The sequence below is a fragment of the Perognathus longimembris genome, chromosome 28 (assembly GCF_023159225.1).
Source record: "Perognathus longimembris pacificus isolate PPM17 chromosome 28, ASM2315922v1, whole genome shotgun sequence".
NCBI classification, from domain to species: domain Eukaryota; kingdom Metazoa; phylum Chordata; class Mammalia; order Rodentia; family Heteromyidae; genus Perognathus; species Perognathus longimembris.
The window spans coordinates 1,388,849-1,404,641 of record NC_063188.1 but is presented as its reverse complement, the minus strand read 5'-3'; the positions used below and the strand labels follow the sequence as shown (position 1 = coordinate 1,404,641).

The 15,793-nt window shown below is 54.9% G+C and overlaps 1 protein-coding gene across 1 annotated transcript; it reads left to right on the top strand.

Annotated features, from left to right (window-relative positions):
- The first annotated feature begins 6,359 nt into the window (after window positions 1-6,359).
- Window positions 6,360-15,416, top strand: Slc6a8 (solute carrier family 6 member 8). The gene is made up of 13 exons (XM_048336073.1): window positions 6,360-7,277; window positions 8,903-9,034; window positions 9,766-10,015; window positions 10,441-10,573; window positions 11,509-11,643; window positions 11,742-11,845; window positions 11,946-12,070; window positions 12,607-12,719; window positions 12,827-12,964; window positions 13,048-13,150; window positions 13,240-13,340; window positions 13,426-13,596; window positions 13,904-15,416. The coding sequence occupies exons 1-13, from the start codon at window positions 7,016-7,018 to the stop codon at window positions 14,042-14,044; spliced, it is 1,908 nt and encodes a 635-aa protein (XP_048192030.1). The 5' UTR covers window positions 6,360-7,015; the 3' UTR covers window positions 14,045-15,416.
- Window positions 15,417-15,793: the final 377 nt, after the last annotated feature.

The following is a 15,793-nucleotide window of genomic DNA, read 5'->3' as shown; positions in this document are numbered from 1 at the left end:
ACGTAGCATGCATGAAGCCCTGGGTTTAATTCCTCAGTACCATATACACAGAAAAAGCCAGAAATGGTGCTGTGGCTCAAGTGGTAGAATATCAACCTTGACCAAAGATGCTCAGGGACAGTGCCCAGGGCCTGAGTTCAAGCCCCAGGACTGGCAAAAAAAAAAAGTCAGAAGTAGAGAGTGGAGCTGTAGCTCAAGTAGTTGGGTACCAGCCTCTGGGGCAAAAAAAAAAAACCTCAGGGACAGTGCCCAAGTCCTGAGTTCAAGCTCCAGGACATGCACCAAATAAATAATAAAATATCTAGATAGGTATTACAAAGAAAGGAAGCAATTGGTTTAAATGGTAGTGTCAGCCAGGTGTGGGTGGATCGCTCCTGTAATCCTAGCTACTCAGAAAGCTGAGATCTGAGGATCACAGATCTAAGGCAGTCTGGGCAGGAAAGTTAGTGACACCCTCATCTCCAATTAACTTCCAGAAAACTGGAAGTGGAGCTGTGGCTCAAAGTGGTAGAGCACTAGTCTTGAGCAAAAGAGCTCAGGACAGCTCCCAGGCCCAGAGGAAGCCCTAAGGCACAGTGTAGTCACAGTCACGGGAAGAAGTGAGCTTAACCCATGTCTGCCCTCCAGGCTGTGTGCTGCCATCTTTGTTTCAGACGATGGCCTTGGATTAGAGAGAATTGAGTGGCTTTTCTACTGGGTGCGTCTCCTTTCTGTTTCCTGTCTGTACGGCCAAATCTTGTCCTTATTTTTTTCAGTATTCCTCCATTCCTTTTCAGCCTGTGGCTTCCATTTAGTAGTCACAAGGTTTATCCTGCCCTAGGCCATAAATTCTCTTAGTGGGAATTCTTATCACTTCTTTTATTTTAAGAGGTTGACAGTTCTTATCAGTTTTCCATTTTCAAAGGCATTGCACACATGACCTTGTCCCTTCTGTAGATTCCTGCCCCCATTTCACTGTCAAGCTGGTTTGAGTAAAGTTCACCTAGGAGGCTATGTGTGTAGGTGTATGTGCCAGTCCTGGGGTTTGAACTCAGGGTCTAGGCACTGTTCCTTAGCAGCTTTTTCACTCAACACTAGCATTCTACCTCTTGAGCTACAGCTCTACTTCTGGTTTTCTGGTGGTTCATGAGAGATCAGAGCCTCACAGACTGAGCTGGCTTTGAACATCAGTGTTCAGATCTCAGCCTCCTGACTAGCTACGATTACAGGTGTGAGCCACCACCAGTGCTGTGTATGAAATTTAAAAATACTGTTCTACTACCTGAAGAAAGAAAAAGGAGTTTATGTGCTGAAAATAAAGTACAGTTCAAATATTAAAAAAAATCATTACAGTAATTGGAGATTCAAAGAAGTAAACAAAACGAAGGGCAAGATATTAAGAAAAAAACATTTTGTAGTATGTTTTACATTCAATAATATGAAGATGTCTGATTAGACACTGATTATTTTAACAAGTATGTTCATGACTGTACCCATCTAAATAATAAAAATGTACCCATAATAATAATATAATATAATTATAATATAATATAATATAATATAAATAATAAATGTGCCCATTTAAATAATAAAAATTTCCATGTTGGAGCATTCTCTTACCTGCTTCAAAGGGAACCATTCAACATTCAAAATAAAAAACACTATTATTCTGATTTTTAAAGACCATAGATGAGTTTTACATGTTTTAAAATTTCAAGCAGTTTTATAATATATATATACTTTTGGACCTAGTCTCTTTCAGTAGGGATGGTAATTTTCAAATTCTCCTATATTTTGCGGACAAAAGTTGTTAGCTTTCTTTTTTTTATCTAATAGTATTTCACTGTACAAACATACTTTAGTATATTTATCATTTTGTCTATTAAAAAACAACTGTCTATTTTGAATACAGATGTTGTAAACATTCTTGTACACAGCTTTGTTGTCTTATATATGTTGTTCCCATGATTAAAATCCAGATTAGAATTGATAAATCTTGGAGAAAATATATTTTTAATTTAAATAAATTTTACCTAGCTACTCAGAAAAAAATACTGTTTTACAAGGTTGAGAGAATCCTAATATAGAATGCAGAGTACTGTCCAGGTGTGGTGGTTGATACCTATAATCCTGGTGACTCCGGAGGTGGGAGAGTAGGAGGATGGAAGTTTGAAGTCCACTTAGGCAAAAACAACCCATCTGGATCAAAAACAGAGTAGTGAGTGGTGCAAGTCTGTGATTCTGTTACATGAGCAAAAATGAGACCTACCTGAAAAGTAACTAAAAGGAAATTATTGCTTGAGTAGAAGAATATCTTCCTCGAAACAACAATAGGCAAACAACAAAAACACCGCAGGCTCTAACAAAAAGCTTAGCTATACCACTAATGACCTTGCCTAACATGACTGAGGCTCTGGGTTCCATCTGTAGCATCACAAGGCACTATCAAGAACAGTATAATCTAGTTGCTAAGAAGTTATTATCTGAAAGGTATAGGTTCACGATTGTGAAACCTGCTATACCAGCAAAAACTCATCAGTGACACTGTGGATGAAGTGGTAGAGTGCCAGCCTCAAGTAAAACAGCTCAGGGACATGGCTGAGGCCCTGAGTACAAAAGCAAGGACTGGTGCACCAAAAAAAGGGAATCTGGGAGTTAACCAAAAGAGCTCTTAGCTGGGTGGCTCACACCTGTAACCATAGCTCCTCGGGAGGCTGAGATCTGGGGATCTTGGTTCAAATCAGCCCAGGCAGGAAAGTCTGGGAGACTCTTCAAAAAGCCAAACCTGGAGCTGTGGTTCAAGTGGTAGAACAGTAACCTTGAACAAAAAAAGCTCAGGGGCAGTGCCCAGGCCCTGAGTTCAAGCCCCAGGACTGGCACACCCAAGAAAGTCCTCATGGCCCCAAATAAAAAATTAGAATAACAATATACAATCATATTAGGTAAATAAAAATATCAAATAAAGATCCACGAGCCCATGGTATCTTAAACCAATGACAAATAAATAAATGTACAATAAAACTTCTGGTCAGGAGAGTTCCACAACTTCTCTCCTATGGTTTGTATGTTAAATGTACCCAAAGACTCATATATTGAAGGCTTGGTCCCCAGCCTGTAGTGCAGCACAGGAAGTGGAGCCTTCTGGAAAGAAGTATGATTAATGGGGCATGCCCTGGACACTCCTGTCTTTCTGTTTCCTAACTCTCTGCCTTCCTAGAGGGGAGCAGCTTTACTCTTCCTCTTTTGGCCCCAAATAATGAGCCAAGTGAGCAGAACTTATGAGCCAAAATAAACCCTTCATCGTGTATGTGTGCGTGTGTGTGTGTGTGTGTGTGTGTCTGTGTGTGTGAAGGTTGAAGGTCCTAGGACTTGAACTCAGGGCCTGGGTGCTGTTCCTGAGCTTTTTTGGTGAAGGCTTCTTCTCTACCATTCAAGCCACTGCTCCATTGTTGGCTGTGTGTGAGTGTGTGTGTGTGTGTGTGTGTGTGTGTGTGTGTATAGCTGTAAGAGTAACCAAGAGGTGACTGCGTGGGTTGGCCTTGAACCGTAATCCTCAGATCTCAGCCTCCTGATTAGCTAGGGTTACAGGGCTGAGTCACCAGTGCCTAGCTGAACATTTGTGTATTAAAACAACAACAACTTTCCGAGGATGCGTGTGAGTGGGCCCAGCTGGGGAGGTGGTGGATGCTGTACCCCTTGCATAGGACCCTGGCCTCCATCTCCATGTGTCCCCCCTCCCTGCTGGGCTGCTGGAGCTGGAAGCACAAAGCCCTGCCAGGTGGATGGCAGCTTCCTCTTTGTTCCAGCTCATTGTAATTCCAAAGCTCATTGTGCTGTGTGCAGAAGAGAAGGCGCCCCAAGCTTGGCTCCAGCTGCCCCGCTTCTGGGGGGGGGGGGGGTGAGCAGTGACCCCAGGGCAGGGAAGTCTCCACCAGGCCTCCCCTGCCAAGGCCCAGCAGGGATCGTCCATCGTGCTCACCTCTCAGCACCTGCCAAGGACAGCTCCCACTCCTGCCTCCTCTAGCCCCAGCTGGGGTGTCAATAGGACTTGCTCCCCCAAACACAGTTCCTCCTCAGCGGCGTTGGTTTGGGGGAACACTTGGCTCTCAAAGCCTTCCTGAAAGTGCTCAGGATCCCTTTGGGGTGCGTAGCAGGGCTGAGTGAGGCTGGAACAGTCTGTGGGGAACGCATCCTGACCGTCCCCAGCCAGAGGCCACGCTGCGGACCTTGCCTCCCCCTCCTCCCCCCTCCCTGCTCCGGATCCTCCCCAGGCAGCAGGCCCAGCACTGGCAACAGCTCAAGTGAGAAGCGGTTGGTTCCCAGTGGCCTGAAGCTGAGATGGCTAGAGTCCAGGTCACACCTTGGAGAAGAATTTAATTTTATCTTTATGTTCCGAAAAACTCAGAAAAGCAGATGAGAGGAGTGAAGGGAGGGCGTGGCCAGGTTGTGCTCGCAGCCTGTCTTTCAGACTGCCAGGACACTTCAGTTTACAGCAAGTGTCCCAACCAGGTGAGGGTGTGGCCTCCTGGTGAAGTCACGGGACCTGCCCTCGGGAGCCGTCTCCCACCCTCTCCTGGACAAGCTCCTCCCTCCAGCCTGGGGTGTGGTTGCGGCCCCACCCTCCTGCTCCTGTCGGAGGCCTTGGCACGTGCTTGTCCCCACGGCTGGCCAGCGCAGGGCGGGGAGGCCGTCACCTTTGGCTCCTAGCCTCGCTGTCTTGCCCTTGGCCCTTCTGACAGCGGTGGCCATGTCCCCACAGTGTCCCTGGCTTGCTCATGTCTTTTTCAAGACGCGGTGTTTTCTCCCTGTCACTGGCCAAGCGAGATCTTCAATGGCCGAGGCTCGTCCGCACAGTTTTGTTCTCCCTTCCAGAGCCCCATTCTCCTGATAGTGGCCTTTGCCCACACTTCTTGTGTTGTGGCAACTTACTGCTGTTCCTTTGCAGGTCCTACAAGCCCACTGTGTCGCTCCACTGTGGAAGGGCTCTGTGCCTATTTCGTGTAATCCCTTTCTCTGTTGTGCAAAATGCTCTGTGCCCTGGCCTTCTTCCTCGGGTGGTGGCAGTTCTACAAGGCCATGGGAAGGGTCACTCCCTTAAGGCCTTCTTGTCGCCCGATTGGCTTCAGTCCAGGCTGGGGCCTTCAACTTAGAGTCCTGCACTGTGCCACCTCACGCCCTTGCCTGTCGTGTAAGTGCAAGTGAATGTGTGAGTTTCCCACACGGCACCCGGAAGCGCCTGGTGCTAGGTGGGGTAGAGTGTGCCCCTCCCTAAATGTAGCAGGCTCAATCTGGCTCTGGCTGGAACTGCTTTTCTTCCTAAAGCTGCTCTGATGGCTTCAGGCTTAGCGGCGCAGGGTGACCATCTGGGGACTGTCTGTGTGTGATGTGATCCCCGAGGCCTGACTTGCGCTGGGCATGTCTTGCCCTCCAGCCCGGACAGTGTCCCTCCCTTCCCCACGTCCCAAGTGCTCAGTGTCAGGTGTGGCTCTCCGCTGCCAGTGGGCACGCAGACGCAGCCCGGCGTCGTGGCTGTTGTTTTGATACGCGGTGGTCCTTGAGGAGGAGGGGGGGCGGGGGCGGTGCAGTGGTGGCTTTGGGGGAGGGTCTGTGCACCTGCTCGGCACCAGGGGGCAGCCTTCCCCTATTCTCCAAATCTGTGCAGGTCACATGCTGTGCCTACCCCCGGATCCACGACGGGTGGGGGTGCTCATCACGCACTTCTCTTCTGTATGTTGCTGACAAACTGTACCCCTTGCTCCCCAGTCAGGTAAGCTGCCCCTTTGCACCGTTGCAAGACCAGCGGAAACCGGTCACCCGTGGGGCTCCTGCTCTGACCTCCAGCCTGCAAGGTTGTCCGTTTGGGGAGCCCTGGGCCCTTGGGGGTGAAGTGTCGGGGCAGTCCGCGTGTCTGGGGAAGGGTAGAGAGCAGTGCGGGGTGAATGTGCCCCCTTCTTGGCGAGCGGAAGGCGCAGCCCTTCGGATGCCCAAATCCCCCCACCGTGTGCTGCTCCCGAGCTGGGTACTCAGCCCTTGCCTTGCCGCCGAGGAGGGGGGCTGGGGCAAAAGGCGGGCGTGGGGCCAGGAGGACTGGGGGTGCTGGGCGCGGCGAGGCGGGAGCGCGGGATGCTCGAGTCCCCGGGGAGGCGGTGCGGGCCGGCGCTGCAGGTAGCAGCCATCGCGCTCCTCTCCGGAGCCGCGTCTCCTCAGCCAGCAGGAGGAGGCCGGGAGGAGGTGGGTGGAGTGTCGGGGAGGGCGGGAGGGAGGGATGGGGGGGCGGGCGGGTCGTGGGGGTGGGGCGACAGTGACATCACCTCAGAGTCGGTTCTTAAGCAGCCGCCGGTCGCGCCGGAGTGGAGAGAGACCGTGAGTGCCGCGGCGCAGCGCACACCGCCGCGGCCGGGAGAGCGGCTGGAGCCGCCGCCGCCGCCGCCGCCAGGGAGGGGTAAGGCGCGTCCGGGCCGCTCGAGCCGCCGCCGCCGTGAGGAGCGCGAGCCGCAGGAGCCGCGGACGAGCGAGGCAGCCGCCGCGGGGGCCGCGCCGGGCCGGGCGGGGGGGAGGGGGCGCGGGCCTCAGGCCGCTGCTCGGGCCGCCGCTTGCAGCTTGATTTAGTGGGCGTCCGATGCCACCCGCGCCCCGCTAGGGTGAGCCTCGCTCCCGGAGAGCCGCCGTCGCCGTCGCCGCCGCTGCCGCAGCCGCCGCCGCCCGAGGCGCGGGCAGGAGACTCGGGAGCCGCCGCCGCCGCCCGGCCGGGCCCCGCCGCCGCCCGCGCGCCCCCGGGTCCCCGACACACATGAGATTCTTCAGGCTCACTTTCAAGTGCTTCGTGGACTGCTTCTGACTGCGCCTCTCCCGTCGTCCCGCACCCCGCCCGCCCGTCCGCCCGCCGCCCCGTCCCTCGGCCCGGCCGCCCTCGAGGCCCCCGGGCGGGCCCGCGCCTTCGGGGCCCACCCCTCCGGGTCTTGCCAGAGTCCCCTGCCCGCCTGCCCCCCTCAAGGCGCCGCGACCCCCCGGCCTGGCCGCGCCGCCCGCCGGGGCCATGGCGAAGAAGAGCGCCGAGAACGGCATCTACAGCGTGTCGGGCGATGAGAAGAAGGGTCCCCTCATCGCAGCCGGGCCCGATGGGGCCCCGGCCAAGGGCGATGGCCCGGCCGGCCCGGGGATGCCCGTCAGCCATATCGCCGTGCCCCCGCGCGAGACCTGGACCCGCCAGATGGACTTCATCATGTCTTGCGTGGGCTTCGCCGTGGGCCTGGGCAACGTGTGGCGCTTCCCCTACCTGTGCTACAAGAACGGCGGAGGTGAGTGAAGCCGGGCCCTCCCCCAGCCCGCCGCGGCCCCCCGCCATGGTGGGGCGAAGTCCAGGGGGTGGGGAGGCTCCCCGGGGGAGCCTGGGGGCCAGGGTGCCCTCTCGCTGTGGCCTGGCACGACGATCCAGCGCCGGCCTCCACCCCCCTCACCAGTCATGTGCCCGCCGGAGGGGGGGGCCCAGGGCCGGCCCGCTACACTCGGGATCCCAGGCAGGAGTGCTGGGCCACGGAGGTCCACACAAGGCCCGCCGGCCCCCCTGCCCTCGCCTCCGGACCCTGGGAGTCCAAGGGGGAGGCTCCAAGAGGTGAGGAGCCCTGGCTGCCCCCACGGGTCAGGCACACAAGTGACACATTGTGTGGGCCCCCCACGTGTGCACACAGGAACACACACACAATGGGCCACTCTGTCCCTCCCCCATGCCCTCCCTTCTCCTCCCTTCTCCCTCCTTGTCCCTTCTCTTCGCTTCCCTTCTTTCCTTTCCCTCCCCTCTGGCCCGAGCCTGGAACACTGGGTGCTGGAGCCAGGTTTGGGAAGTCTGCGGCCTGGCCTGCCTGGCGCCTCCACTGGACATGCTGCATGCACACCCCAAGCCCGCCTGCCCAGCTGCCGAAGCCCAGCTTAGCAACAGCGACGGGCACGAGTGTGTCCTGTGACTGCAAAGCAATACTGCTTGCTGAGAAGCTCAACCCGCTAGGCGATGGCTGGGAAACTGAGTCCCACACACTTGGCTTTTACCCAAGGTCACACAAAAAGGATACTGGGAACAAGAGCTTGGCAAGCTGCAGTCAATGTAGCTATTGAGTCGTGGACACAGCTGGGCCTGAAGTACAGGGGAGACAGCCTACAGCCCCGTGGGGGGTAGGGATGCACAAGTGCTCAGCTCCCTCCTCCCTGCCATCCCACCTGGCCTCTGCCTGCTTCCTTCAGGCCTTGGCATCAACGGGCTTTGCTGTCTCTGGCTTGGTCTCTTTCCCCACCTTTTGCCCTCTTTCTTTGCATACCAACACCCTCACCAACACAACTGCCACCCACACAAGTGCCACCATGCACCTTCTAACGGAAAGGCAGATAGTTCCCAACTATAGGGCAATCAGGAGCTCACTGATCGTGTGACAAGCCCCTAGACCTCTGCACCCAGCCTTGGCACCCCCCCCCCATGTCCCTCGCAATACTGTACGGGCTGGCAGACAACTGCAGCACACAGGATGTATGCATGAATCCATGTGTCCTCCATGACTAAGGGTCCATCCATAAGGACTGAACTTTGGAAGGACCCTTGGGACCAAGGGAACAGGACTGTAATGGCCAGGCATTGTTTAGCTGTCCTCACAACAGCTCGAGAACTGTCTCCCATGACATTTCACCTTGAGCCTCTGAGTCAGTGGCCACCACAACACTGATTCACCTAGTGGGAAATGAGCAGAGCCAGGCTGCAGGATAGAATTGGGGCTCTGCCTGATCCTCCTAGGCCTCCTGGAGTCTTTGCTGGCCAGCTTAGCTAAGGGGTTTGGGGCAATCGCCCTCATGGCACAGGGGAGCTGCCCTGTACAAGTAGATTAGGAACACTGGAGGCACGGCCCTGCTTCCCCTGAGCCTACTCTGCTTCTGGTTCCAGGTGTGTTCCTTATTCCCTATGTTCTGATCGCCCTGGTTGGAGGAATTCCCATTTTCTTCCTGGAAATCTCGCTGGGCCAGTTCATGAAGGCTGGCAGCATCAACGTCTGGAACATCTGTCCCCTATTCAAAGGTGAGTGGCCCTGAGCCAGTTCCCACCCTCACCCTCTTCCCTGTTTCCAATGCTGGATGAGTGCTAGGGAACAGCTCTCAATATTTTCCACTTGAGAAATCTGAATGCCAGGCCTGGGGCCAGGCAATTCCTCCCCCATCCTTTAGGGAAGAAAGCCTGAGGACATGTAGCTCACAGTGAACTTGGGGAAGTAGAGACTGGAGTAGGGGACTGGGCCTCCTCACAAGGGCAAGGATGGACCACGAACAGCCATGGTAGAGAGACACTTGGCTTGCTACAGTGCTCTCACCACAGTCCTTAAAGCTGGGCTCAAGGTGAAGTGACTTGCTGGGGTTACCCATTGAGGGATGTCCATCACTCACACCTCTAGATTACTAGAAAGCGTTCCCAGCTGCTGTGTACTAGAGGCCATTTAGAGTGGGGTAGGTGGAGGCTTGCTTTTTGTCTGGTACTTCTATGATGGCAGTGTCAACAGGACATTGTGACCAGATAACAGGACCAAAAGGGGAGGGCAGTGAGGTGGCCCACTGTTGGACACCTACCTAAGGGAACTGGAGATGCCTTGGCGAAGGCTTTGGTGGTAGAGGAGGGAGGGGAGGATCCCCGTGCAGGGAGCAAGCTATTAAGACCTCTGTTAGGGACCAGTGCCAGCCCTCAAAAGGGGAGATAATGGGGACGGTGGGGAGATGCCCAGACAAGAAGTCACACAGAAACTGTTGGCTTGTCCCCAGGCCTGGGCTATGCCTCCATGGTGATCGTCTTCTACTGCAACACCTACTACATCATGGTGCTGGCCTGGGGTTTCTATTACCTGGTAAAGTCCTTCACCACCACTTTACCCTGGGCCACGTGTGGCCATACCTGGAACACTCCTGACTGTGTGGAGATCTTTCGCCACGAAGACTGTGCCAATGCCACCCTGGCCAACCTCACATGTGACCAGCTTGCTGACCGCCAGTCTCCTGTCATTGAGTTCTGGGAGTGAGTCAGATGCCTCTGCGCCATGCCCAGCCCAGCCCAGCCCTCTAGTTCCTCATACGTGGTCCAGCTCTGGAAATACTCAGCCTGGGTTCCCATTGCTTTGGAAATTGCAGTGGTTCCGACTGCTTTGGAAATTCCCAGCCCAGTCCCAGAAGCTGAGTGGCCCTTGTGTCTTCAGCCATGTTCATTACTATCCTACTGTCATGGCCACCTTGACAGGGAGCCGGGGCTGCTGTGTGAACGTGATGGCCTTAGGGCCAGTGGACAGCCCCATTTCCAGTGGCAGGGGCTCCCAGGAATGGGGATGGTAGAGCCTGGGCCAAGGCTTCAGGGAAGGAGGAATCACCAACTGCTGGAGCACTTTCCAGCTGCTGGACCCTCTGCTGGCACAACCGTCAGGTGCCCTTTCTCTCCCCCTCTGCTAGGAACAAAGTCTTGCGGCTATCTTCAGGGCTGGAGGTGCCAGGGGCCTTCAACTGGGAAGTGACCCTGTGCCTGCTCGCCTGCTGGGTGCTGGTATACTTCTGTGTGTGGAAAGGGGTCAAGTCAACAGGAAAGGTAAAGTAGAAAGCAGTCAGGGTGACAGTGGCATTACTGGGAGGTATATGTCTTAGGGCAACAGGAGGTGAGTGGGCCTAGGCTGGAAAGTCCTCAAATTGTCCATTTCCCACCACTATATTATTAAGGGTTATTCCTTCCTACCAATCTGGGATCTGCAGCTTGTAGTCCTGAGGGGCAGAAGCCAAGGCAATAGCTGTCCCTTTCCTGTGCCCATCAGTCCCATCCTTGCCCACTCCTGTCTGATTCTTCTGTTCCTATCACTGCCTCGATCTCCTTGATGGTCTGGCTGGTCCTAGGCTGTGGAGAGAGATTTCCCCTGCTTGCTTCTCTGACCCTGAGGCCCCCTGAAGGCCCCTTGAGCTTGGGATGTTGGGCATCCCTACCCAACCTTGTCTTGCCTTTGTCTGGCCTAGTTCCAATCCCAACAGCTCTGTCACAAGGATACTCTGGAGTTTGGGGCCATAGGGCTCTAGACCACAGCGCTGCAGGCTGTCCTTGCCCTCCTCTCTCTTTCCTCCATCTTCACATGTGCACATCTTCCCTTCCCCACATAAAACACCTTAAAAGCCTCCCAAGTGCTGCCTCTCCCTACAAAAAAGGGCACATTATAACATACCTACCCAGGGACCCTTGCCCAGAGAGCCATGGCCCTGTCTCCTCCCTCCCCTGTGCTGTTGACAGGTGCCTGCTGTGGGACTGCATGGACCCCGGCCTCACCCTTAGCTTCCCTTGGGGGAAGAGCGCTGGCTCAGGAGAGGGAAGTACAAGGCCTGCTATGGGCGGCCCTCCCTGAGCTCTAAGCAACTAGTGTGGGAACACTAGGACTTGTGCCCTCAGTACTCGGCAGGGCTGGGAGTGGGCAGCCAGACTGAGGCTGGGGAATGCTGAGCGGGAGTGACCCCCAGACCCCGTCTGAGCAACTTCTCCCCCAGATCGTGTACTTCACTGCTACATTCCCCTACGTGGTCCTTGTTGTGCTGTTGGTTCGAGGAGTGCTGCTGCCTGGAGCCTTGGATGGCATCATCTACTATCTCAAGCCTGACTGGTCAAAGCTGGGGTCCCCTCAGGTGAGGGAGAAGAGGTTATGCAGCAGCATGGGGTGGGAGGTTTGGGCCTGTCACACTGGGTTCTTCATGCCCCGTCTCTCCTGGCCTCATTCCCCCAGGTATGGATAGATGCTGGGACCCAGATTTTCTTTTCTTACGCCATCGGCCTGGGGGCCCTCACAGCCCTGGGAAGCTACAACCGCTTCAACAATAACTGCTACAAGTAGGCATCAGCAACCTCTGCCCTGCCTGCCCTGCTCTGCCTCCTACCTGGGAGTAGTAGGCAGCCTAAACAGCCCCATCTGTCCCCTCTCTACTCCTAGGGACGCCATCATCTTGGCACTCATCAACAGTGGAACCAGCTTCTTCGCTGGCTTCGTGGTCTTTTCCATCCTGGGCTTTATGGCCACAGAGCAGGGCGTGCACATCTCCAAGGTGGCAGAATCAGGTAAGGCCATTCATCTTCAAGCCCACGACGTCCTGGTATAAGACACAGACACCCATGCAAACATTCTCAATTGTGATAGCTTTGTAAATTGTAAATGCTTTGACTGTTCCGGGCCACTGTGCAGCTTTCTCTTGAGCTCAGGGAGTCCCTTGCACCCATCTCCAAGGGTTGTAGGACAGTGTCCTTCCTTGCAGTTGTATTGAGTGTTGAGGTCAGAAAAGGGGGGTCTTCTCCAGCCTCTACTGTATCACCTCAGAAGTGGTGACGTGTAACCACAATAGCTGCTAGATAGAGCCCAGGAATGGAGAGCCAGTCACCCAGCTTGTATGGGGGTGGGCCTCTGCTGAGGATAAGCATATTGGAACTTTCCAGACCTATCATTTCAAATACTTATGGGCCCAGTCATGCCTAGACACAAATGGGCATGGTAGGGTGCTTTGATGCTCTGGGACCTGCAAGGGGAGGGGAGATAACCATCTGGGGCAGGCTCCAGGTATGCAGAGATTGTGGATCTCACCCTGCACCTTCACCCTCAGGGCCCGGCCTGGCCTTCATCGCCTACCCCAGAGCTGTCACACTGATGCCTGTGGCCCCACTCTGGGCTGCCCTGTTCTTCTTCATGCTGCTGCTACTTGGCCTGGATAGCCAGGTTTGCAAGGGGCTCCAGGGCATGGGTGGTGGTATCGGCAGGACCTGGCACACTGGGAAAGGTGTTGGGATGAGGTTGAGGCTAAGCCACAGCTACCCTGGCCACAGTTTGTAGGTGTGGAGGGTTTCATCACTGGGATTCTGGACCTCCTCCCGGCCTCCTACTACTTCCGTTTCCAAAGGGAGATCTCCGTGGCTCTCTGCTGTGTCCTCTGCTTTGTCATCGATCTCTCCATGGTGACAGATGTGAGTGGGAGCCAAGTGGGAGGGACTGCCAAGGGTCTCTGGCTACTGGTTGTCCTCTTCCTTGACCTGTTCCTTTCTCCCAGGGAGGGATGTATGTCTTCCAGCTGTTTGACTACTACTCAGCCAGCGGCACCACCCTGCTCTGGCAAGCCTTTTGGGAGTGTGTGGTAGTGGCCTGGGTTTATGGTAAGTCTGGACAGGAATGGGCTGGCAGGGAGATTATGGGGAATGATGAATGGGACAGGTAATCTCCAACTGTGGCCCTATCTCCTCAGGAGCTGACCGCTTCATGGATGACATTGCCTGTATGATTGGGTACCGACCTTGCCCCTGGATGAAATGGTGCTGGTCCTTCTTCACCCCGCTGGTTTGCATGGTAAGGGCTGGGGAAGGCTGGGGAAGGCTGGGTAGAGGAGAGGTGGTGTGGAGGCCCCGGTGACAGCAGAGGTTCGTAACCACAGGGGATCTTCATCTTCAACCTTGTGTACTACAAGCCACTGGTCTACAATAACACCTATGTATACCCGTGGTGGGGTGAGGCCATAGGCTGGGCCTTTGCACTCTCCTCGATGCTGTGTGTGCCCCTTCATCTACTGGGCTGCCTCCTGAGGGCCAAGGGAACCCTGGCAGAGGTAAGGCTCCCACCTTAGCCCTCCTTCCACAGGGAAAGTTGACAGGCCCAGCTGGGGACAGATGGAAGAAAGCTGCCCTCTATGTCCCTGGGTGGCAGCAGAAAGCAGGGCTCATCTCACTTCCCTCCATCCGTGCAGATAGGCAGTCAGTCAGCCCTGTTTTCTACGCAGGAAGCAAAGCGTGGGACACGGGGGTGGGTTGGGGGGGGATGGTGGCCCTGACTTCACAGCTAGTGGGACCTGGAAAGAGGCAGACAGAGGACGGTGACCCTTGGATGGGGGTTAAACTTGTCATCCTCTCCCACAGCGTTGGCAGCACCTGACCCAGCCTATCTGGGGCCTCCACCACTTGGAGTACAGAGCTCAGGATGCAGATGTCAGGGGCCTGACCACCCTGACCCCAGTGTCCGAGAGCAGCAAGGTCGTTGTGGTGGAGAGTGTCATGTGACATGCACCCCAGCTCATATCACCAGCTCATCCTCTGGTAGCCATAGCAGCCCCTGCTTTATTTAGCCCCTACCCCACCCTTCTAGGGGCTTGCCTTTCCTTGAGTTTTGGGGTCTGCCTGGGGGGAGGGGAGAAAAGCACCATGAGTGCTAAAATAAGTTTTTTTTTCCATTTTTAATAAAACGCCAAAAATATCACAACCCACCAAAAATAGATGCCTCTCCTCCCCTCCCCCCAGCCCCTAGCCAAGCTAGTCCACATAAGGCTCCCCGGCTCTGCTGCCCACCCCTTCCCCTACTGCCTAGGACCCACCTCCTTACCTAGCCCCGCCTGCCTACCTCCCAGGCTCTGCTCTGTAGTACACACTCACCCCAGAAGCAGCAGCAGCAGCTTGGGGAAGAGGGGGGGCGGGCGGTAAAGAGATGAGGCAGGATGAGGAGAGAAGCAAGGGAGAGGCAGCAGAACCAAGGCTTTCAAATGTTTCAGCTGGACTAGGCCTCCTCTCCCTTTCCCTGTTCTAGCTCAGAGAGCCAGCCAGCAGGGGTACCTTCTGGTCCCTGCGCCAACAGCCACCAATATCAATTGTGTGAGTGTGAATGTATATGCGTGCGTGACATAGATCTTTCTCTTAGCAAAGGTGAATACCAGATGTAAATGGTGCCTCTGGGCCAAGGAGGCTTGTATTTTGCACATTTTATAAAAACTTGAGGAGTGAGATTTCTGCTTGTATATTTCTAAACAGAAAAGAGCCCAATCCTTCACTACCCTTCTCCCTTGCAGCCCCTCCTTTCTTTGCCCCTAGCCAAGGAGTGTGAATTTATAGATCTAATTTTCATAGGCAAAACAAAAGCTTCAGGCTGTTGAGTGAGAGTATGTTGTATGGATGTGTGTGTGGATGCACTCTCCAGCCCCAGAATGGGGTGGAAAAGTGCACGGTGGGAGCCTTTGAGGGTGTCCTCGCATTGCCCCTTTGCACCCAAGTCTGCAGGGTGAGGATGTTGTCATTCAATTCCAGGAATCTGGGGCTGCTCACCTGGCATGTTCAAGCTAGCCCATACCCTGCTCCCTGGGCTGGGCTTGACTGCAGGGATCATCCATGGGCACAGCCCGGGGAAAGGATCCCAAGTTCCTGCCTCCAAGCTTAAAGGCTGCTGTACTTGCCCTATCTCCAGTCTTCCGTGTAGCAGCTTTACCCACATCTGTGTCCTATCAAGCCCGAACAGCTGAGCGGCCCCTAGAAAGGATTCCTCCATAAGGGGATAGATTTAGGCCTGATGGGTGGGGCTAGATGAGGGCATGGGCCTATGGAGGGCGTTCTTACTGTGCTAAAAAGCCACTGCAAACATAGCAATAAAAACACATCATTTTCCAAACCTGGCTTCGTCTCTGTCTATGCTTCTGTGGGGGGAGGGGGGAAGTATGCAAGAGGAATGAGACACGTAACCAGCTCCACCTTCTGCACACAAGGCCCCATTCTAGGCTGGGCACCAGTGGCTCACACCTGTAATCTTAGCTACTCAGGAGGCTGAGGTTTGAGCATCACAGTTAAAAGCCAGCCTGGGGCAGGGAAGTCCATGAGGTTCCTAGATTCATCCAGTTTACCAGCCAAAAGCCAGAGGTGGAGCCGGTGGTAGTGTCAGCCTTGAGCTCAAAGACAGCCCAGACCAAGTTTAATCCCCAACCAAGACTGGCCCCATTCTATGAGCAGAGACTAGAAGAGGTGGCGGTAAGCTTGAAGAGCAAGGGGGGT

Bases quoted from the DNA above. Each gene is read 5' to 3' on its own strand.
- Slc6a8 (XM_048336073.1), top strand. From the start codon at position 7,016: ATGGCGAAGAAGAGCGCCGAGAACGGCATCTACAGCGTGTCGGGCGAT. The intron at 7,278-8,902 runs GTGAGTGAAGCC...TTCTGGTTCCAG, and splicing joins GTGCTACAAGAACGGCGGAG to GTGTGTTCCTTATTCCCTAT. The intron at 9,035-9,765 runs GTGAGTGGCCCT...GCTTGTCCCCAG, and splicing joins CATCTGTCCCCTATTCAAAG to GCCTGGGCTATGCCTCCATG.